This window comes from Pyricularia grisea, assembly GCF_004355905.1.
Source record: "Pyricularia grisea strain NI907 chromosome Unknown Pyricularia_grisea_NI907_Scaffold_2, whole genome shotgun sequence".
Lineage (NCBI taxonomy): Eukaryota > Fungi > Ascomycota > Sordariomycetes > Magnaporthales > Pyriculariaceae > Pyricularia > Pyricularia grisea.
In genome coordinates, this window is record NW_022156717.1 from 7,763,506 (window position 1) to 7,785,683 (window position 22,178).

Below are 22,178 nucleotides of genomic sequence, written 5' to 3' on the forward strand. Positions count from 1 at the left end.
TTCATGCCTTCAGGTTCCTATGGATTGTGATGTAATATGGATAATAGGAGTCAACGAAATTTGATACTGCATAATAAAATATCATTATCTTGAAATAAAACAAACCACCAACGCCCATACACTTTGTTTGACAGACTGTGAACCGCCAGAGATGCTCAGTGGAGTTGATGTGCCCAAAAGCTATTATGTACAAATCACACACAAGAAAAAAAAAAAAAAACATCAAGTTTTTATAAAGTGTTTTGTTACAGCCTCCAGTATCTTGTCTTGAGACTTGGACTCATTGAGTCGCATTGTCCTCGGCCTTGACGACTTCCAGGGCGGTCTTGTCTTCGGTGATTCTCACGAGCGCCGTATCGCCGCTCTTGATCTCACCCCTGATGATCCTGTCCGCCAGGCGGTTGGCAATCTCAACCGTGATGAGCCTGTTGAGCGGGCGCGCGCCGTACTTGGGGTCGTAGCCCTTCTCTGCGAGCCAGTCCCTGACCTCGCCCGAGGCCTCGAGAGTGATGCGCCTGTCGGTCAGGCGGCCCTGCAGCTCCTTCAGTCTGATGTCGACAATGTCACGGAGGGCCTCGAGCGAGAGGCGCTTGAAGACGATGAAGCTGTCGATGCGGTTGAGGAACTCAGGCGGGTAGCGCGACTGCACCACGTCCATGACGGCGGTCTTGACGTCTGGGCTGATGGCGCCGTCGGGGAGTTCTTTGTAGGGTACGGCCGGGTTGGCGCCGACGAGGATGTCGGCGCCTAGGTTCGACGTGAAGACGATGATGGTGTTGCGGAAGTCGACCTTATGGCCCTGCGCGTCGGTCAGGAACCCTTCGTCGAGGACCTGCAGCAGGAGCGCCGACATGTCGCGGTGCGCCTTTTCGAACTCGTCAAACAGCAGCACGGCGTAGGGCTTGCGGCGCACCGCCTCGGTCAGCTGGCCTGCGTCCTCGTAGCCGACGTAGCCCGAGGGGGCGCCGATGAGGCGGCTGATGGTATGCTTCTCCTGGAACTCGCTCATGTCGAAGCGCACGACGGCAGACTCAGTCGAGAACAGGAAGCCGGCCAGCTTCTTGCAGAGTTCCGTCTTGCCGACTCCCGTGGGGCCGAGGAAGAAGAAGGACGCCGTGGGGCGGTTCTCGCCGCTGAGGCCGGCGCGTTGCAGGCGGACGGCGTCCGCGACGGCGTGTAGGGCCTCGTCTTGACCGCGAACCGCCTCCCGGAGCGTCTCTTCCATGTGCACCAGTTTCTCGATGTGGCCAGATGTCAGCTTGGAGACTGGGATGCCCGTGATGCGTGAGACGACATTGGCGATGTCATCGGCAGTCACGGAGTCGTGGAGTAGGCTGCCGTCAGTTTTTGATTCTTCACCTTCCTTGGGCAGCTTGGCTTCTAGGGAGGGTATGACGCCGAAGCGGAGCTCAGAGGCACGACCGAAGTTGCCCTCACGCTGGGCAACCTCGAGTTCGATGCGTGCCCGGTCGAGTTCTGCCTGTGTCTGTTTGATGGCGTCGATTTCGGAGCGCTCCTTGTCCCACTTGTCGTTGAGCTCCTTCACCTCGTCTTGCAGCTTTTTGAGATCGGCCTCAAGCTTTTCGCGGCGTTCGCGGCTGGCCACATCCTTCTCTTTGCGTAGGGATTCAAGTTCGATCTGAATGGTCATGATCTTTTGATCAAGACGCATTATGTCCTCGGGTTTGCTTTCCTGTTGCAGCCTGAGCGAGCTGGCTGCCTCATCCATGAGGTCAATGGCCTTGTCTGGTAGGAACCGGTCTGTGATGTACCGGTTCGAGTAGGCGGCAGCTGCAACAAGGGCGCCATCGGTAATGCGAACTCCATGGTGGACCTCGTATTTGTCCTTGATGCCACGCAGAATGCTGATGGTGTCTTCTACAGTGGGTTCGTTGACGAGAATTGGTTGGAAACGGCGAGCCAGTGCAACATCCTTTTCAATAAGCCGGTACTCGTTCAGCGTCGTTGCTCCACAGCATTGGAGCTCGCCCCGAGACAAAGCAGGCTTGAGTAGGTTCGAGGCATCAATGGAGCCTTCTGCCTTGCCCAGCCCAAGCAAGGTGTGGAGCTCGTCAATGAAGAGAATGACCTGTCCATTGGCTTGCTCAACCTCGGTGAGAACCTTTTTCAGGCGCTCCTCAAAGTCACCCCTGAATTTGGCACCGGCGATAAGCGAGCCCAAGTCCAGACTGATGACACGCTTATTTTTGATGCTCTCCGGCACGTCACCCCGGACAATACGCAGAGCCAATCCTTCCAGAATGGCCGTCTTTCCTGTTCCTGCGTTTCCAATCAAGACCGGGTTGTTCTTGGTTCTGCGAGATAGCACCTGGATGGTCCGTTGGATCTCGCCATCGCGGCCTATGACGGGATCCAGCTTACCCTCCTTCGCCTTGGCCGTGAGGTCTATGCCGTACTGTTCCAGGGCTGGCTTCTCCTCCTCTCCGCCGCCCATGTTCATGCGGTGGGTGCCGCCTGGAGGATGCGGTCGACCATTGGCATAGTGCCTGACGGCTGTGATGGGTAGCAACCGCCAAGGGCGAGCACCAGATTGGGTTAATGTGATGGCATTGTCTGATGATGGTGGCAGCCGAGCACTAAGCCCGGCTACTCTTGCTAATGGCTGACCTCGGAGAAGTGATTGGGATGTAGCTCCTGCGAGGCGGCGTGATGAAATGTGAATTTGGCTACGTGATAGCATTTGACCGATTTTCTTTGTAGTTATGAGAATTCGAATTAAATAGGTCTAAATGGTAAAAAGGACAACTTTTAGTACGAGAATGAAAATAATCGCGGCAAAAGAAGGAATCAATTCAAATCCGTAAAGACTACAACAAGAGGTGGCCAATCTTATAAGCCACCATTACTTCATAACGCGATTCTATAAGTTGGAGAATCGAATGTTCTTTGAACAAGAATGATGCTACGATACGTCTAGTAACAACTTCCAGCCCCTTCACGAAGCTTCGGGAGCTTCCAGAATTGAATTGAAAGCTTTTGCCATCAGCCAATCCAGACCGCCGAACAAGACAGGGGATCCACATGCTACTACCGTGATACTTAACCAGGTACTGTACAACGTCTGTGGTATACGGTACAATGCATGAGCTCCACAGGCTGGACTTGGACTTGTACCTATTGATCCACACCCCAAAACAGTACATGGTAGAACGCAAATCATTACTGCATAATCTTCTTGTTAAGGTAGGTACTTTATGCAGGACTGCAAAAACCAGCTATCTTGTATCTTATCACCACGTGCTTTTTCTTTGGACAAAAGATGAAGCTTCCCGCTTGGTGGCGGGGTATCAAAGAAATGTTCGTGTCGCGCCGTGCCCCCTTTTCGGGGGGACCCCTCCTTGGGCCAGCAGGGGAAAAAAAATTCAGAAATTGGCAAGCAATGAATCCACCCCACCTTATAACTTCGCTTCACTCCATATTACCAGCCTCTTTCTTTTCTTCAAACTTCATTTAAGAACAAAATTTCCTCACCCACGAAAATCTTCTTATTGTCTCTTTGTTCTTCGTATCCTCATCACAAAAGCATTCATCATGGGTTTCGCTGACATCCTCACCGACGCTGGCCTTGCCAGTAAGTATCCATGATGCTTTGCACTCTTGCCGCAAAACCATTTGTGTTTGCGCCACCCATTCATCCTTTTTTGGCTTTTTCTTTTCGCGCCGCCATGTTTTGACCAACAATGTCTCTTTTTCTTGTGTCTCGTCTGGACTGTCTGATGAGCCTCTTTTGGTTCGACCTACTGACGAGCCAATTTCAGTGCTTGACAGCTGGTTGTCCACGCGCTCGTACATCGTTGGGTATGTTGTGATATTTCCTCTCCCCCATTGAGAATCCCCAAATATCCTCCCCTACCTCATGTGATGATAAAAATTGGTCCGTGTTTCCGAGCAGCTTAAGACCCTGCCAATGACGACCAAACAAGCACTTTGTGCAACTCTGATTTCTACCCTTCGCCCATGCATTCATGTATGGGCGGTTTTCCAAAACGCGCCGTTCCCACCAAGACAAAGCGTTCGAATATGCGGCTAACCACATTCGAACCGCAACAGCAACTCTGCCAGCCAGGCCGATGTCGTCACCTACAAGGCCCTGAGCTCTGCTCCCGACGCCACCAAGTACGCCAACGCTGCTCGGTGGTACAAGCACATCGCCTCGTTCGAGGATGAGTTCTCCAACCTGCCCGGCGATGCCACCAAGGCTTACACCGAGTACGGCCCTGAGAAGACCGAGGCTACCCTGAACCCTGCCAAGGCCCCTGCTGCCGAGGAGGACGACGACGATGTCGACTTGTTCGGCAGCGACGACGAGGAGGAAGATGCCGAGGCTGCCCGTATTCGCCAGGAGCGCCTCGACGAGTACAACAAAAAGAAGGCCACCAAGCCCAAGACCATCGCCAAGTCGGTTGTCACTCTTGACATCAAGCCTTGGGGTACGTAACGGATGCTTTTCTTCTTCTTTGTTTTTGCGCCAGAAGTTACAGCATGATACATCAAATACTAACAGAATGTTACAGATGATGAGACCAACATGACCGAGCTCGAGGCTGCTGTCCGTGCCATCGAACAGGACGGTCTCGTCTGGGGTGCCTCCAAGCTGGTCCCCGTCGGTTACGGTGTCAGCAAGCTCCAGATGACCCTGGTCGTCGAGGACGACAAGGTTGGTGTCACTGAGCTCCAGGAGCAGATTGAGGAGCTTGAGGATTACGTCCAGTCCACCGATGTTGCTGCCATGCAGAAGTTGTAAACTGCTCAAAAAAAGGCTGTTACGAGGCGATCAAACAAAATATTGAGATAATGCTGCATGACAAATGATTTTGCTTCATGATATTAAATGATCGCGGGAAAACCTTTCTAGGCATATGACATCAAACGAAAATGGATGACAAAAAAAGTAAAGTCAGCAACATAGATGAATGAAGAAAATAGAAGCTTTGTTTGCTGCTTTGTTGAAGTCTGGATATTATTATCCTTTATGAAAAACCCTGTCCCGTGTTGAACCTAAATACTCCCATTTTATTTCCATCGTCAATCACATCAATATCGTATGGGTATATACAGTAGAATCTCCCCATCTCCGTTAAACTTTGTTTGCTGATATTTCCACTCTTGGGAATTGTGCTGTGATGCTTTTTTCTAGTGGTGGAACAGCCTGACGCTCTGCTCCACAAAAGTGATGCCCAACTTGTCGGCCGTGTCGAACACGGGCTGGTCGTTTTGGCTTCCGCTTGGCGCGGCCATGTACTTGACTCCTGAACGGGCCGCACGGTACACATTGTCGGTGAAGGGGAACTAAATTTAAGTATTTTGGGTCAGTCAACTGATTTGAATTTTTTTTCTTTCTCGCCCATTGTTGAATTTGAGCACGACAAATAAAAAAACGATAAAGCAAGTAAAAGTTCAGTTGCAGGACAAGAGAAAAACCTACGAATGCATCACTGGAAATAGCAACGTTGGTCAGCTTGCCGAGCCACTCTTCACGCTCGGCCTCGGTAAAGGCAGCAGGGACTTCGTCGAACAGAGCCTCGAACGACTCCCTCTCGGGGCCGGACTTGGGCAGCTCGCCGCTGACGAGCAGGTCGATGGCGTTGCTCTTGTCGGGCCTCTTGGTGCCCTTCTTCCACTTGATGCCGAGGACGCGCGGGTGGAAGCGCAGCCACCAGTTGTCGGCCTTGTCGCCGGCGAGGCGGGTGCAGTGGATGCGGGACTGCTGGCCGGCACCGAGGCCGATGACCTGACCGTTGGCGGCGTAGCAGACCGAATTGCTCTGGGTGTACTTGAGCGCGATGGTGGCGACGGTCAGGTCGCGCAGGGCCGACTCGGGCAGGGCCGGGCCGTCCTTGGGCACGACGACGGTGCTGAACGACGCGGGCGACACCTCAACGTCGTTGCGGTGCTGGGTCAACGACACGCCGTAGACGGTCCGCAGCTCCTGCGGGCTCGGGACGTAGTCGGCGTCCATCTGCAGCACCAAGTAGCGGCCGCCCTTCTTCTTCTTGAGGACCTCGAGCGCGGCCGCGTCGTAGCCGGGTGCGATGACGCCGTCCGAAACCTCCTTGGAGATGATCTGGGCAGTGGGCAGGTCGACGACGTCGCTGAGGGCGATCATGTCGCCAAAGGACGACATGCGGTCGGCGCCGCGGGCGCGGGCGTAGGCCTGGGCCAGGGCCGAGGACTCGAGGCCCTCGATGCCCTCAACCATATAGACCTTTTGCTCGTCGGCAGACAGCGGGGTGCCGATGGCGGCGCCGGCGGGCGACACGTGCTTGAAGCTGGCGGCGGCGGGGAGGCCGAGGGCGGCCTTGAGCTCCTTAACCAAGGGCCAGGCGTTGAGGGCGTCGAGCAGGTTGATGTAGCCCGGGCTGCCGCAGAGGACCTTGAAGGGTAGCTTGCCCTCCCTGGCGAAGGCGGCGGCGGGCTTCTGGTGGGGGTTGGCGCCGTAGCGGAGGGTGAGGTGCTGCAGGCCGTCCGAGGCGTACTGCTTGCGGAAGAAGTCGGCGATGGCGGCGTCGTAGTCGGCCGTGTGCTCAAAGGCCTTGAGGGCGTACAGCTTGCGGCTCGACTCCTTGATCTCGCCGCTGTCCAGCTCCTTGAGGAACTCGGCGTAGTCGGTCGGGTCGCTCAGGATGGTGACGCGCGAGTGGTTCTTGGCGGCGGCACGGATCAGGGTCACGCCGCCAATGTCGATCTCCTCGACGGCCTCGGGGACCGTGACGTTGATCTTGGCGACCGTGTCCTTGAAGGGGTACAGGTTGCAGACGACATAGTCGACCTTGTCGATGCTCTGCTCGGCTAGGTCCTTCTCGTCCGACTCGAGGTTGCGGGCCAGGATGCCGGCGTGCACGGCCGGGTGCAGCGTCTTGACCCGGCCAGCCAGCATCTCGGGGGCCTTGGTGATGGCCGAGATGTCTCTGGGATGCAGGTGTCGCGCGTTAGCTTGGCAGTGCTTGGTCTCTCTTACTATTTTCTTTTGCTTCTTCTTCTTCCTCACAAGACGATCCCCCCCCCCCCAAAAAAAAAACCAGGCGAATCAAACATCACTTACTCCACAGGGAAGCCAGATTCCCTGATCATCTTGGAGGTACCTCCAGACGCCAGGATGCGGACATTGTTCTTGATGAGGCCTTTAGCCAGATCCAAGAGTCCTGTCTTGTCGTAGACGGAGACGATGGCAATCCGCTGAGAAGACGCCATCTTGATTTGTAGTGTGCCCAATAAGTGCTAGTCTTGACCAAAGCTGTTGGACGCTTGGGTGACGAATTAGACTAGAAACTTGCTTCTAGGAAGATTTTGGTGTATAAGTTGTGCACAAGGCTCAGTGGTAAACAACTTTTTTTTTTTTTTTTTTTTTTTTCTCCTCACGCGAGTACTAAAAGGCGTGTGTAAGTCCTTTGCGACGAGGGGTTCCCCGCTATCGGCCCAGCGGGGCAGCTATGACGCTGTATGGTCAAGGGTTCATTCTGTTTAGATAGACTAAGGCGCTGCTTGCAGTGAGATTTGAAGTGCTTTTTTTGGGGAGGGGTGCACTGCTGTGGGGCACTAGGTAGAACTAGATAGACTGTAGTGTAGTTTATGTTCACTTGGCAACAGACTACAGAATTGCACATGGATGAGATGCTGTTCAACACACAAATACGTTCAAAGACACGCGTGTAATCGTCGCATATTGTTTGATTGCAGATCATATCCATTCCGGGGAGCAATTGACTGCGTACTGCGATGTACGGAGACGTGGGAAACAAACTGGTACTTGGTCCACTCACCGGTCTTTTTTCCCTTTCATTTCTGCCAAAACACGTATTGAGCGCGTCGCAAGCACCATTCTAACTTTCTAACTAATACTTACTCAATCTCCACGTCACAGGTCCAGCACGCAAAACGGACACAGAATCTCACCCATCTACCCCCATACCAGACCGAGCTGGTACGTGCCGCCACCCGCGAGGTGCGCGATCTGAACAGAGATGTGACGAGCCTGCTGGAACCCTTTGACGGCGCCTTCGACCCGAACGAGGACAAGGCTACTGCGTGCGCCCTCCTGGTCAATCACCTATCGATGCGTCGCAACAAGCGCTGCCTGCTCGCATACCACCGAACGCGGACCGACAAGTTGGAGGAGCTCGTATGGAGCGGTGCCGACGTGATGGAGTTGTCTGCGCAAGGGCAACCGTTGAGAGACGGGAGTGGCGGGGGCCCGGGGCCTGCGGATGGGCCGACTTGCGGATTGAGTCCGCAGGAGGAGGACTATGTGCGACAGTACAGCGATCTGCTTGCGGCCTACAAGGGTCAGTGGACAGATGTTGATCTGACTGGAAGCCTGGAGCCGCCGAGGGACCTCTTTATTGATGTTAGGGTGCTCAAGGATGCCGGTGAGATTCAAACAGAATATGGGTATGTTGAAGGCACTCCTTGTCATCGTGCAATAGCCTGCGGATTCGAAATATTTGCTTGTGCTGATCCTCTCACTTCTGTCCTATCCGGATATAGCGCTATCACTCTCAGCAAGAACAGCCAATTTTACGTTCGCCAGGGTGATGTGGAAAGACTGATAGCCCAAGGCTACCTGCAAAAACTGAGCTAAGAACCCTCCTAGCCTTGGTCATTGGTTGGATATCAAGTGCGACATACAGACAAATCAACTTGCTTAGAAGGGCCGTGCCAAGTCCGTGGCTGCATTGGCATTTCCAAGGAGATGCATTGCCATGAACAAGAGATCACAGAATGCAGGAGCGTCAGCATCATCGAAAAATTGATGCTGGATGGGAATGTTCAGCAGAATTTCCTGGTAATCAGAATCGGCGACATAGATGTTGCAACTTTGCGACAGCTTCTGGTTTGCTAGCTTGCAAACAAAAACTTTCATGTCGAAGGCCGCGGAGTCGACATGTTTTTATATGGGTTGATGTACAGATGTCTGTTAAACACCCCATGGGATTTTTGCGCCGAAAGGACATGTATAAAGAAGGGACAGATTTCCAATCTCCGAGGAATGCATATTACCTAAGGCTTGCCATCCACATGCTGTGGTTTACTGTGTCCAGGATAACAGAGAAATCAGAAAAATGCATAAGAAAAAAAAATATTGGCGCATGCAGCCCGGACTCTACTGCATCAGCTCAAAGCAAGTCTCTGCACTCAGAGTGTTTCGTAGCTGGCCAAAGTCAGCATGGGTCGAGTCTGAGTTTGTGAGCCCAATACTGGATCATTTTTTCGAGCTGCTCGCGACGTCGGAAGTTTTCAGGCGGCTGAATCGGGGAGGCCGGCAAGTTTAAGCGTTTTCCCTCTTGTGTTGGTAGAGACACTTTTGAATTGGAGCCAATACCATACCAACCCCCATGCGGAATACTATCCGACAGTACTCCGTACATTCCGAGAGGTCGAGAAAAAGCAACACAAGACTTTTCATCAGGCTGATAAACGCGGGGGTGATGCACATCAACGGAGGACTCCGCTCAGACTTACCAGTAGGAAGTTTTTGTAGGGCAGTAAGAATCCAAAATCTTAGTGGGTGAGCCGGGCTTTAGGTTGCATGCGACCAGGCCGGGAGGAGGAATATGCAAGGATGATTGGTAGTGATGCCACGCGGCAGCTGATTGTGACGCTGCTTTGCGACTTGTTGACGTTATTACACATCATTACGATATTATCTCTTGCGCAATTAGTTTTAAAAACGCAAAAGAATTCCAAACGATGAGGCATAAAATGCCCTCAATTGAATCAAGCAGTTCGAGTAAGGCATCGTCTATGAATATCGTTCAAACTAAGGTCCTTTGAAGACTAAGGTAGGCACCTTGCCTAGTTACCCAAGCAGCACTAGGCTAGTCTGCGCTTCACATCAGAAACTGAATACCACCTTAATTACCTCGTAGCTTAGCAGAGAAATATTTACTTACATGCTCCGTATAGCTTTTCAACTTTTTTTAATTGAACACTTATCGGTAATCTGATCTAATCCCCACCCCTAATTTTGGCATGGCTGCCGTTAAATCTTGGCGAGCAAGTGGCGTGGTGGGTGCGTGGATACCAGTGACCTCAGACTTATCCAACCTTGTCCAACGCGATTAAAAAGAGGGAACAGAGGGTAAAAAAAAAAAAAAAGGTTCCTGCGCTAACAACTTTCGCACCACAAAATTTTAAACATTTATCCAGATTTCGTTCTCGGGATTTTCCTTGTCTCGAGTTTTGCGCGATGCTTCAGGACTTGAATCCCCTCCAGACTGGACCCTGGGCCTGTCTACCACGCCGTGATACACATGAAATTGCTGACAAGGCTTGATCAAGGTTCAAGCTTCGAGCTTTTGAATTTGGGTTTCTGTCCCCCCCCATGCAAGTGGAACTTCAGCTCATCGTTTCGCACGTCTTCTGACCGGATTCGCAGGTCCGTCTGTCTTTTCTGGTTGGGGACAGAAGCTGCAAAGGAGCTGCAGCAACGACAAACAATAGTAACATCAGCAAAATCACGTCAACTCGGGACGCACGGCGCAACTGAGAACAAACATCTCATCTCATCTCATCATCTACCAGGCCAGGGCTGCAGCCGAGGAAACTTCGACACACCCCCCCAATCAAGATTCGGGGGTGTTAGTTGAGGTACCTACCTACCCAGCTGCCTGATTCCCTTGACCAACATACAGAGTCAGAGGAAACAAGCTAAAGTATCCATCCCCATATTCAGTACCTTACCCAAGAAACTGCGCACAAACATAGGTAGTGCGTGTGCTTGTGCGTCTACACGCCCACTCGTCGACACTGACTCCCGCGCTGCCCCACTGCATTTTTCCCCCTTCACGTACCGACTACTTGAACGGACCCAGACTGCAGCTCCAACTGCCTCTTGTCCGGGTCCTTTATTGTCATGTCCTCCCCTTCTCGGTTTTCCTGGCGGAGGGCAAATATAGACCCAACCCAAGCCAACGAGACAACGCCGACACCCAACAACGATGATAGTTCCACCGCGGGCTTGATATCACCGCCCAACGGGCCTGGCGAGACGCGGGATCGGTCTCTCTCTATTGGATCTGCTAGTTACCGGGAGCCCATACGCTCTTTTATACATGCAAGCATGCGTGACAGATACAGTATGTGCGCCACTTTTGTTCGTGATAGGCTGCATATGCAGGCTGCCACAGGACAAAAAAAAAAGACCCATGTGATATAATTTGTTGCTCTCTTACAACCGTCGCGCCATTCACGTAAACAAATCTCTGACTGCTAAACTCTTCTCACAACATTCACAGCCCCCGTGGACAGCGCCCAACATGCTCGAAGCGTCCGCGAAGACACGGCCGAACTAGCTTCCTACCTGCTATCAGACCAGAACAGCCGCCGACCTCCGTCTTTTCTCAACCGGCCCAGATCCAGCTCATCAAGATTCAGCCGCGACGCACCACAGCTTTCCAGCCCAGCCGCCGTGGAAGATGAGGCCCTGAGCCCTGCCAAGGACACCGAAATCATTGAGGAAATTTCAGAACCGCCGTCACCGGAGCCTGTGGAGGAAGGAGAGGACTTTAGTGGTACTGGGCCGTCGATATTGGCCAATATGTTGAGACGCTCGCCTCCGGAGGATAGTCTGAAAGATGTTGACCGTCAGCCACCCGGCGATCTCCACATTGGCGCCATGTCACCGGGCCTTCGGGATTATGGGAGCTTGCACAAGAAGCAAGACATGCACGAGAACGGAAGGGAGGACAACATGTCCGAGACCACACCACTCTTGGGTGTGCGACCACGTCAAAGCATTCGACTGAACGGAGCTAGCCTGACCTCGGATCTGGAGAGCCAGAAGATCGCCGATCCTCCCAAGAGTGGCTTCCTCCACGGCTTGACAGACGCCGGTCATTCCATTGAGAGCCGTATCTCTGCGTTTTTCAGAGTTGCCCGAGAGCCCAAGTGCTGGGATAAACGGGCTATATGGCAGGCTGCGGTGGTTGATCCAATTGCATGTCTTCCTGCAGTTATAGTTGGCCTGTTGCTCAACATCCTCGATGCGCTGTCATATGGTGAGTTGAACCCGGGTCTCAAATATTTCCCAGAATCAACATATTCCTTCAGGGTTAATGTTATGTTGATACTGACTGCCAATTCTGCGCCTAGGAATGATCTTGTTCCCTCTTGGGAACCCAATTTTCTCCAACCTTGGCCCTGCGGGCATATCGATATTCTACGTTAGCACGATTGTGTCCCAGTTAACTTACTCAATGGGCTCTATTTTCAAGGGCGCTGTTGGCTCGGAAATGGTAAGCTAGGAAGTTTTCATGAGTCCGATACCATGTGGCCCTACTTTAGAATGGCTACTTATAGTTGCGACATTTACAGATCGAAGTTGTGCCATTCTTTCATTCCATGGCGTCTACCATCACAAACGCCATTGGCCATGACGAACCGGATGCCGTCATTGCAACCACGATTGTGGCATATGCCGTCAGCTCCATGATGACTGGAATCGTCTTCTTCCTCATGGGCTACTTCAAGTTTGGCTACATTGTCGGTTTCATCCCCCGCCACATACTCATCGGCTGTATTGGCGGCGTCGGTTGGTTCCTGGTCGCCACCGGCTTCGAGGTCTCAGCACGTATTGAAGGTAGCTTGGAGTACGACCTTGCGACGCTCAACAAGCTCATAAACCCCGACACCATCCCGCTCTGGGCCACACCTCTCGCTCTGGCCGTGGTTCTCGTCTATCTCCAGAAGAAGATCAAGTCGACTTATTTCCTGCCTTGTTTTATTTTGATGATACCCATTGTGTTCTATATTTTCGTATTCTCCCTCGACAGTCTGAACCCAGAGAGCCTCAGAGAATCAGGTTGGATCTTTGAGGGTGCAGCAAGCGATGAGCCGTGGTGGTACTTTTATACTTTGTACAGTAAGTGTCTTTCCGTCTATCATTGTGGTTGTACCTTTACTGACCAAGAGGTTTCTTAGAATTCCATCTTGTGCGATGGGATGTCTTGGCGGAGACCATCCCCGCCATGTTGGCCCTCACCTTCTTTGGTATCCTCCACGTCCCCATTAACGTTCCAGCACTTGCCATGTCGGCTGGGGAAGACAACGTGGACTTGAATCACGAGCTCAAGCTTCACGGCTACTCCAACTTTCTATCAGGCTTTACGGGAAGCATACAGAACTATCTCGTCTATGCCAATACTGTCATGTTCATGCGGTCTGGCGCAAACAGCCGTCTGGCGGGCTTTGAACTCGCGGCACTCACCTTTGGCGTGTTACTGATCGGGCCGAGGCTGATCGGCATCATACCAGTCATGATGGTCGGTTGTCTGATCTTTGTGCTAGGTTTTGAGCTGCTGTCAGAGGCCCTCTGGCACCCCCGCAAGAAGCTCAAGACGTTGGAGTACCTGACTGTCGTCGCCATTATCCTGATCATGGGCATCTACGATTTCGTCATCGGTATCGGCTGTGGCATATTGATAGCTTTCGTTACCTTGGTTTTCCAAACTTCACAGGTCTCGGCAGTTAGAGCAGGCTGGTCAGGCGACGTTGTTGGCTCGACGGTGCGGCGCAACCCGGCCCAGCAAAACTACTTGAAGCAAGTGGGCAGCCAGATCCACGTCGTCAAGCTGAGCGGCTACCTCTTCTTCGGCACGATTGTCGGCGTCGAGGAGAAGATCAGAGAGATCATCGCAGACGAGACTTTCCGCCAGCGACCCATCAGGTTTCTGGTTGTAGACCTTCATCACGTTGCTGGATGCGACTATTCGGCGGGCGAGGCTTTTGGAACCCTCAGCCGTCTGCTCAAAAAGAAGAACATTGAGTTCATCCTCAGCGGTGTGGACGATAATAGCGCGCTGTCCCACAGCCTGAGGACCGTCGGGATTGGTGAGGAGGTGGCGACGGTACTACCAGATCTTAACTCGGCGCTGGAGTCATGCGAAAACGAGCTCCTCAAGACCCTGTACGCAAGACAAGAGGACGCCACCCGGAACCCGCCCACTCCTGCGTCTGCCAACCTCGACGTCCCCGGACAGCAGCACACCGACTCGGCATCTGGACCCCTCGACATGCTGGCGAGCTCCCCGCGCCGCAGCCATCTTTGGGAGGCGGCGATGCAGGCGGTAAACGCAGGCCTGACCCGTCAGAACAAGTGGGCGGCGTTTGGCGAGCCGCTCCGCTTGCTACTGCAGATATTCTCAGACCTGAGCGACAAGAACGAGGACTTTTGGTTCCGCGCCGTGCCCTACTTTGCGGCCAAGCGCTACGCCGCCGGAGACGTGCTGTACCGACAGGGTGAGCCGGCCGAGGGCTTCTACCTGCTCGAGAGCGGCATCGTGCGCATGGAGTACGACCTGCCCCAGGGCCGGCTGTGCGAGAGCATCGTCGCCGGCACCACGTGCGGCGAGCTCCCCTTCTTCAGCGAGACGTGCCGCACCGCCACCGCCGTCGTCGAGCGCGACGCCGTCGTCTGGCTCATCGACCGAGACGCCTGGGCCAGGCTCCAGAGGGAAGAGCCAGACGTCGCCCAGGAGCTGCTCAGGATGGGGCTCAAGATCACCAGCGAGCGCATGAACGTCATGACTTCGCATGTGCTGACTTTGGCGTATTAGGCGGGAGAAGAAGAAAAAAAAAGAGATACAAAAATATCATATACCGGAATAGTTCAAAAAAGAGGGTATGGGTTTTGTTGGGTTTGTTCTTTGTACATGTCGGGGGCAAATCAACAGACACGGCATTTGGTCCGCGAGGACATTGGTGGGTTGGGATCGCTGTTGCGGTTCCTTTCTTTTTCATCCTGTCTTTTATTTCCCTTTTCTTCTTCTTGTATAGCCTGGGGTTTGGGGACTTGAAGGGAGGGGTTACCAAAAGGGGTGGGGGAAAGAAAAAAGAAAAAGCGTAAAAAACTGTAAATGTGTAGTTTTTGTCTATTGGGTTTTCTGGGTTTGCATATCCGTATACCTTTATATATAACACAAGACGTCAAAGTTGATAAACTGGACGCTTGTACATACTTACTAACAGAACTCGGCGGTGGTGAGATGTGAAAGGTGCTTCATCTCCTCGCGGAACAAGATCTAATATATCACCTTCTAAGGGACGCAATGGAAGCAAAATTCATCGTGAAATCGTCTCGTATTGCTATTAGTAATTAAATATCCATCTTTAACCTGGCCGCCGATTTCGCATCGCTATGATGGGAAAAAAGACGCTAGCAACATGCTCAAATATGCCAGAAGCCTCCCACCTCCAACATCCACCCGAAAAAAAAGAAGCTCTATATCACTTATGTACAGGAAATTCGGTTTTGATTTCCATGTTGGCAAGGTCTCTTGTCCCACTTGTGGATGAGCTGCGTGGAGCGCCAAAGGGGGCCAACACCCACCACCACGATACTGTTTTTGGGGTTTGTTTTCACTTCATTGTCTTCCTCCAAGTCCCTTTAGCGCTTCTCCCAGTAAATGTTGGCGGGCTCCTCGGGCCTCGAGAAGAGAGAGGCGTAGTTGGTACCCACGACCTTGTTGCTGCCGTCGACGTTGCGGAACTTGAACTCGCGCACAATCACGGCGACGATGGTCTGGAGCTGGGCGTTGGCGAAGTGCTCGCCGATGCAACGGTGGCGGCCGGCGCCAAAGGGCAGGTAAGGGGAGGTGGTGCCCTTGCTGACGAGGCCGTATCCGTAGTCGATCTTCTCCTCCTCCTCATCGTTGTCGTTGCTGATCGAGATGCGAGGGGCCAGACGAGAGTCAGGCTCCCAGCGGTGCGGCTCCCACAGATCCGGCTCGGGGAAGTGGTTCGGGTCGCCAGCCGAGTAGCCCGGGGCAGCGAGGACAGTGGTATCCTTGGCGATGACGTAGTTGGTGCCCGGAACGGGAAGGTCCTGCTTCACGGCGCGGAGGATGGAGTTGATAGGGGCGTGGAGGCGGAGCGTCTCCTTGATGACGGCGAGGTGGAGTGGCAGCTTGGCGAGATCCTCGTAGCGGAGAGGGGGCAAGTCGGCGCCCAGCTCACGGACCTGCTCCTGGTACAACTCCTCCATGATGTCCGGGCGGCTGGCGAGGCGAAGCATGATCCAGGAGCTGGTGGACGACGACGAGTGCTGGCCGGCCATCAGGAGAGCGATCATCATGTGGGCGACCTCATGGTCAGGAACAGGGGTGCCGTTTTTGTAAGTCGAGTTCATGAGATGGTACATCATATCTTGGGCCTTCTCGTCCTTGTCGTTGGCACGGCGGCGCTTGATGGTGTCCATGTAGATCTTGGCGATGGTCTTTTGCGCCTTGTCGCGGCGGATGTTGCGGGGGAGGGGCAGCCAGTGTAACTTAAAGTTGACCGGGTGGAATCCCATGTCGAGGTCGTGATACAGATCAGCCAGGGTCTCGTCGAACTGGTCACGGATCTCCTTGCCCTGGAGGGCGTGCGAGGCGGTGAAGATGGTAATCTCGGCCATCTTGGGCGCTATGTTGACGACGCCCGACTGGCCCTTGAAGGCGGGGGTACGCTTCAGGTAGCTCGAAACCTCGTCGGCAATAATAGGAACGTAGGAACGGAAGGCCTCGGTGGTGAGGGCGACCTTCATGAACTTCTTTTGCTCCATAAGCTTGGCGTTGGGGCAGTCGTAGACGACGTCCTTGCCGAACACAGGAGTGGTCATGGGTCCATAGACCTCCTCTGCGTTGACGTCTCGGAGCTTGCCGTTGAGGATGAACTCGTTACCTTCGGTACCGATGTAGACGGTCGTCTTCTTTCCAAGGAGAATAAAGGTGAAGATGTTGCCGTACTGAGATTTCGAACCGTATTCGTTAGTGCCTAAGACATGTATATGCTTCAAGAGCAGCGCTCTCCCTAGGTGCCTATGCGCAAGCCAACAAAAGCAACAACCAACTCGAGGGGGGTTCAACTAACCTTCTTCGCCATGTCGCGGAAGAACTGTGGCGGGTCCTTTCCGTACGTGACCGTCGAGCCGATAACGGGGAACCAGCTGAAGACGACAGGTGGCTCATGGGGGTTCTTGAAGAAGATCTGCTGTGCGACGTGGAAAAAGACCGAGAGAAAGATGAAACCGAAGATGGCGATACCAACCTGCGCACCCGTACCCAGCCGGTAGAAGGCATCTACCAGCGGGCCGGCGGTGTCTTGCAGAAGGCCCATTGTAAAAGGGGGGGGATTCGGCAAGACAAGTAGAGGAAAAGAAAATGAATCTAGGGAGTGAACGATAAAAATCCAACTCTAATGTCGTCTGTATGTGCTCTCAAGAAAGATGAAAAAGAGGGCAGGATACACATAAAAAGACACGCAGCATGAAATGCGCACAAAGAACAACAGCTGGTTTAATGATTCGAAGGGGATGAGATGGGGGGGGCCCTTTTATCAAAACATCCTTGTGGAAATCTCTCCTTTGCCTGGGAGATTTGATTTGACCCTGGATCGGTCCCACGGGACGTACGACAAGCCCGGAAAGGGCAGTCAATCACGTCGGCCTATTTCGAAAAATTTCAACCCACTTAATTGGGGTGTGGTTATTTTGCGGCCATGTGGATACTCTTACAGTGTTATTATTACAGGGTACATAACGCCACACTCTAACTTGCACCACTTTCACCCTTTGCACCCTTCACACCCTTCGCACTACAGTACTGGCACCATCTACACCATCCTTTTTTTTTACGGTTTTAACGCAAAATAAAAGCAAGTATATACAAGCAGTTACTTAGAGTTAGAACTTAGAGAGCTGCACATATAGCTACATGTCTCTAAATCGTATTATAAACACGCGCGCCTGTTTTCTTTACGTTAAAAACGTAAACAGAGTACATAGGTAGCGAAGGTGGTAACAGGTGGTGCTGATAAGGTAGTTGTCGTGCTGAAAACGTGGGTTTTGTGGCTAATTTGTGGCTCTGTACGTCAACTCTGTACCGAGGTCTATTGGCACTGTACGAGATAGTTAACCAGCAAAGCCAGATGGGATGGGATGGGAGGTAAGGTACCGCTTTCTCCACCGTCGCTGCCAAATTTGCTATATTCTGCTACAAACTGGTACTTTGTCCATCTTGGAACCTCGATTGCCATCTTGCATCAATTCAACCAATGAAAAGAATGACGAATAATAAAAAAAAGAGAACAAGATTGGGTTGGGTGACGTCCCGCCAGGGGTATGGGGACCGCAACACGCAAATCATATCATGCCATTTTGCGAATTCGGTTTCCCTTATTCGTATTCGCATTCAATCGTCCCCAAAAAAAAAACGTCCAGAAGAAATAGACGCACTCACCGCAACGTCTCGAATCGAAATCAGACGATGGGAATCGGACTATCTAGATGGGATGGGGATTCAATAAAATAACGGTGTCTTTATTTCGGGTATACGTATCCCCCAAATTACCAACGCGTGGTCTCTAGCAAATTTTCTTTTGTGGCTCGATGTTGTCGAATCATTTGGTTTCCCAGAAGCTGTCGATTGTCCCGTCCCACCCAACTCTTCTTCGCCCAACCGATTGGACTCGCTAATTGATCAATCTTTGAAACACTTACTCCATTCCGCACGCCCTTTTTCTATGACTACTTATATAGATGATGGTGCTTCATTGCAGAGCCAAAATGTATGCATATCGAGGCCCCATGTGGCAAGCACGTTATTTCATGCTTTGCCCATCCGAACACCCCCCATTCCACGATGTGCAAATAAGATCCGCCTATTGTTCTAGATAATTCAAAGTCTCGTAGGTACGATGAACGTATATCCCTATTTATTCCCACACACACACACACACACACACACACACACACGTGTTCATGAATGTTGCGTCACAGCACTGCTCAAAATGTAAGTCAAAGCGCGATACGCAATATACACACCAACAGTACAGTAAATCACCTGGCAAGCAAGTAGGCATACGACGAATGTTGATACTCTGGATTTTGTTTTGTCGTTTCTAATAACCGAGATAAAGAGAGAGAAAAATCCCAGAAACTAGACGTCTCCAGCGTCTTTGTTGAAAGCTCCCAGCATCCTGGAGCATCTTCTTTCCCTCTACTCCAGAGAAATTCTAATCCTGTCCCGACCAGAAAAAAAAGAGTCCGGGACCGCCGCTGTCATCCCAAATCGTCCCCTGCCCAACTTGATAAGAGATTTCAGGCGGCTAATACATATTACTTGATTCCTCTTCGTACAAGCACTTATTCAAGGGAAAAAAAGACGAGTAAAAAAAGGCTTGCCGAGAGTTCGGATGATAGAAGGAAATAAAGGGAGAAAAAAAAGAGAAAGGTGAAAGGTGAGAGAGAAATGGAAACAAGGGTTTGGTATCATGCAGCAAACGACTGGAATGTACTGGGGACCGCGTCTGGAGCCGTCGAAGGGTCTATTTTACACAAGGTCTCTCCAGAGATTGCGGTCTTGGAATTTGTTATGTGCAAGAGTTGATGATGAATGTAAACGGCAGGAAAGTAGAAGAGAAATGGGATGAGATATGAAAACATAAAAGAGCGAGCCAAGAAGATTTGAGCGCCGATGCATGCCGGACTGATGGAAATTCGATGCGCAATGATGGTAGAAAAGACAGAGGAAAATATGTTGCGCCTGTAGGCAACGTAATGACTTTGTCGAGTTTTGGTATAAATGCGCGCGCCGTCTTGCAATGAAGCCGAAAACAAGTTCCACAAGCCACGCTCCATCGTTCATCTCGCAAGATGATGGGTATAGGGTGCAAGCAAGCGAGGCGTAAATGCAGTCGTCATGAAATCAACCGAAATACCATTAGGGGCCGGCCTGGAGTTCATCCTAGGAAAGAATATAGACAGTGAAAAGAATTGAAGGGGCTAGCCCGGCCACTTGAATGTCCATTCAGTGAAAGTTCTTTTTCTTGTCCTCACCAAGGTTCAACCAGGACATGTCGGAGCTGTTTGCTGCCATTGAGAGCTGTGGTTGTGTGCTCACGCCCGAAGGGAGCGGCGGCCTCGAACTCGAGCTTGATGGGGGTGCGAGCGCTGTGCTGTAGACACTGTTGTATGCGCTGTTGTAGTTGTACGCGCTGCTTGGGGCCCTGTTGGATCCCCAGGCTTCATCTGCGCCAGTAGGGTCCCAGTTATCATGCACGCTGGCGGGGATGCCTGATGAGTAGCCAGATCGATCCGAACCTGTGCTAGTGGGTCTTTCGATCCTACCCTTCATTCCCGGTCCGAGTTGCGGCGAAGCAGATATGGTAGGTGAGGCTGAATTGACGCGTTGAAACTCTGGCGTGGGTTCAGGTAGCCTGTTTCCGCCCACGGCAAGCTGGGGCACAGTTGCCGAGTCTTGAGTAATGCGGTTCTGCATGTTGGCAGAATAGCGACTGCTGACATCAGAAGCCACTGTTGTGCGTTTGCTTGCACCGCTACCGAAGCCCAAGATGTTCAGCGTGCTACCTCCGGACCAGTACCGATTCCATCCAGACGATCGCCTAGTGCCATCGGGTCGGTCCGGCCTAGGTGGGCGTGGCCGAGGCTCGCCAATGTCGTTGCTAAACACAACCGTTCCGCCCTTCTCATCTCTCATCTGTGCCTGTGGCATTGGTGGCGGCGGGTCGGCGAATGGGTTCGGGCTTGCTGGGTGTGGGATAGGATTGCTAATGGACTTCTTGAATGCAGAGTTGAGTATACTGCTCTGGGAGCTGCGCTTGGATTCCTTGCTGGGGTTTCTCTGGACTGCGGCCTGCTTATGCTGCTGGTTCACTTTGCCCATGAGGATAGCCATAGATGAGAAAGAACCCTGAGAGTCTTGCTGCTGATGTCCCCTAAAAGGACCGTTATTTGGTCCGCGGGGTAGGCCATCGGCAGCATACATGGCGCCGCCCTTCTCGGTGAGTGGGGTGAGGCCACTGTCCCTCATTGCGCGACCAGCCTCCAACTCCTCTCGCTTCTTCTTTCTCCGAAGAAGACAGTACAGTATTCCGAGGAGTATCAGAACTGCCGCAGTTGTTCCCAGAACAGCACCAAGAATGGTGTTGACCGGGGGAATAGAGGAATTAGAGTCGGATTTGGTGGACGAGACTCCCGCTCCAGGTGTGATGGTTGTTTCTGAAGATGAGGAGGGGGTGACTGAGGATGTTACCGAGGTGGATGTAGAAGATGGCGTTGAGGATGGGGTGGGGGTTGCGGAGGTGCTTGATGCTACTGAAATTGACGATGAGGTCGAAACCGAGTCGAGAGCGCGGACGCTGTCATTACTGAAGACATCGGGGGTGTCCATCCAAGTGTTGGTTCGACCGTTGAATATATCAATTGGTTCTCCGTCGGTGCCTCCGGCCAAGACAATCATTCCATTCGGATCCTGGGCGAGGGCGAAATTTGTCCTGGTTGCCGTGGGTGCATAGGTAGAGTTGTACTTGGGCCACTGTTCGGCTCGCCTTTCTATTAGTCGCCACTCATGATCTTCGTCTTCTTTTTCCGCCCGGGTACTGAGGGCTGGCGAGTTGGTCTGAGGTTGACCCTGGGCATCTATCAAGGCCGTTCTTGTCACGACATTGGGTGATTGTGAGGTGTCGAATGTGTACAGACACTTGCTGCCATCGGTACCAGCAACGACAGCAGCACGCATCACTGAGACGTCCTTAGACAAGGCAGCTGCCAGCGTGGCACCGGAATCCTTCCATCCTCCAGCCTCAGGGCTGAACACCATGACCTTGGTGTTTCCCTCGCCGCCGACAAGAACAGCCTGGTTGTTTGACCACGGTAGGAGCATTGGATTCGCCAATGATGGTACGCCGGCCGAGTCGAAAGATCGGACCTCAAATGGTGCCGAGGCTCCAATCGTAAAGGTCTGCGATCCAGCGTGTACAGTGCCGTCCTTGTTGCCGGCGTAGACTAGAATTGCATCGGTACTGTTGATGTAGGCAGCGCCATGGCCTAACCTGTTCATGACATCCTCTGACGGAGGACTCTGCGTCTCCCACTGACCCGTCGAGTAAGTGAATTTTTGTAGTCCCCTATATCCATCCGGGCCTTTGCCGCCCACAACGAAGAGACCAGGTTCTCGAGGCTTTACTGGAGTCGAACCAACGCAGACACCGCCAGTGACGGCGACGCCTTTTGCCAATTCCTTCCATTCTGCACCAGCTTCAAGGGCCAACGACTGTAAGACTCCCGTTGAGGAGTATGTGTATAGAGTGTTCTCGTAGATTATGGAACATGATATGTCCTTGATCGAGGTGGGCGGCGTCGGAACCGCCTTTTTAGAGGCCAT

General features: G+C 52.5%; 7 protein-coding genes across 7 annotated transcripts; 3 read left to right on the forward strand and 4 right to left on the reverse strand.

Annotated features, from left to right (window-relative positions):
- Positions 1-280: 280 nt before the first annotated feature.
- PgNI_04901 (uncharacterized protein) lies at positions 281-2,701 on the reverse strand (the record flags this gene model as incomplete). Its single annotated transcript, XM_031124942.1, has 1 exon — positions 281-2,701. One exon carries the CDS (start codon positions 2,699-2,701, stop codon positions 281-283), a length of 2,421 nt encoding a protein of 806 aa, XP_030984664.1.
- Positions 2,702-3,552: 851 nt separating this feature from the next.
- PgNI_04902 (uncharacterized protein) lies at positions 3,553-4,765 on the forward strand (the record flags this gene model as incomplete). Its single annotated transcript, XM_031124943.1, has 4 exons — positions 3,553-3,592; positions 3,780-3,819; positions 4,072-4,451; positions 4,536-4,765. The coding sequence occupies 4 exons, from the start codon at positions 3,553-3,555 to the stop codon at positions 4,763-4,765; spliced, it is 690 nt and encodes a 229-aa protein (XP_030984545.1).
- Positions 4,766-5,154: 389 nt separating this feature from the next.
- On the reverse strand, positions 5,155-7,212 carry PgNI_04903 (uncharacterized protein; the record flags this gene model as incomplete). The annotated part of the gene is made up of 3 exons (XM_031124944.1): positions 5,155-5,310; positions 5,447-6,929; positions 7,064-7,212. 3 exons carry the CDS (start codon positions 7,210-7,212, stop codon positions 5,155-5,157), a joined length of 1,788 nt encoding a protein of 595 aa, XP_030984662.1.
- A 407-nt stretch (positions 7,213-7,619) lies between these two features.
- PgNI_04904 (uncharacterized protein) lies at positions 7,620-9,048 on the forward strand. Its single transcript, XM_031124945.1, has 3 exons — positions 7,620-7,764; positions 7,883-8,409; positions 8,506-9,048. Exons 1-3 carry the CDS (start codon positions 7,738-7,740, stop codon positions 8,597-8,599), a joined length of 648 nt encoding a protein of 215 aa, XP_030984561.1. The 5' UTR covers positions 7,620-7,737; the 3' UTR covers positions 8,600-9,048.
- A 1,536-nt stretch (positions 9,049-10,584) lies between these two features.
- PgNI_04905 (uncharacterized protein) lies at positions 10,585-14,654 on the forward strand. Its single transcript, XM_031124946.1, has 5 exons — positions 10,585-11,096; positions 11,256-12,017; positions 12,112-12,254; positions 12,334-12,880; positions 12,940-14,654. Exons 1-5 carry the CDS (start codon positions 10,874-10,876, stop codon positions 14,571-14,573), a joined length of 3,309 nt encoding a protein of 1,102 aa, XP_030984668.1. The 5' UTR covers positions 10,585-10,873; the 3' UTR covers positions 14,574-14,654.
- Positions 14,655-15,077: 423 nt separating this feature from the next.
- On the reverse strand, positions 15,078-17,387 carry PgNI_04906 (uncharacterized protein). The gene is made up of 2 exons (XM_031124947.1): positions 16,867-17,387; positions 15,078-16,741 (listed from the first exon to the last, which is right to left on the reverse strand). The coding sequence occupies exons 1-2, from the start codon at positions 17,110-17,112 to the stop codon at positions 15,404-15,406; spliced, it is 1,584 nt and encodes a 527-aa protein (XP_030984665.1). The 5' UTR covers positions 17,113-17,387; the 3' UTR covers positions 15,078-15,403.
- A 2,415-nt stretch (positions 17,388-19,802) lies between these two features.
- PgNI_04907 (uncharacterized protein) lies at positions 19,803-22,178 on the reverse strand (the record flags this gene model as incomplete). Its single annotated transcript, XM_031124948.1, has 1 exon — positions 19,803-22,178. The coding sequence occupies one exon, from the start codon at positions 22,176-22,178 to the stop codon at positions 19,803-19,805; it is 2,376 nt and encodes a 791-aa protein (XP_030984666.1).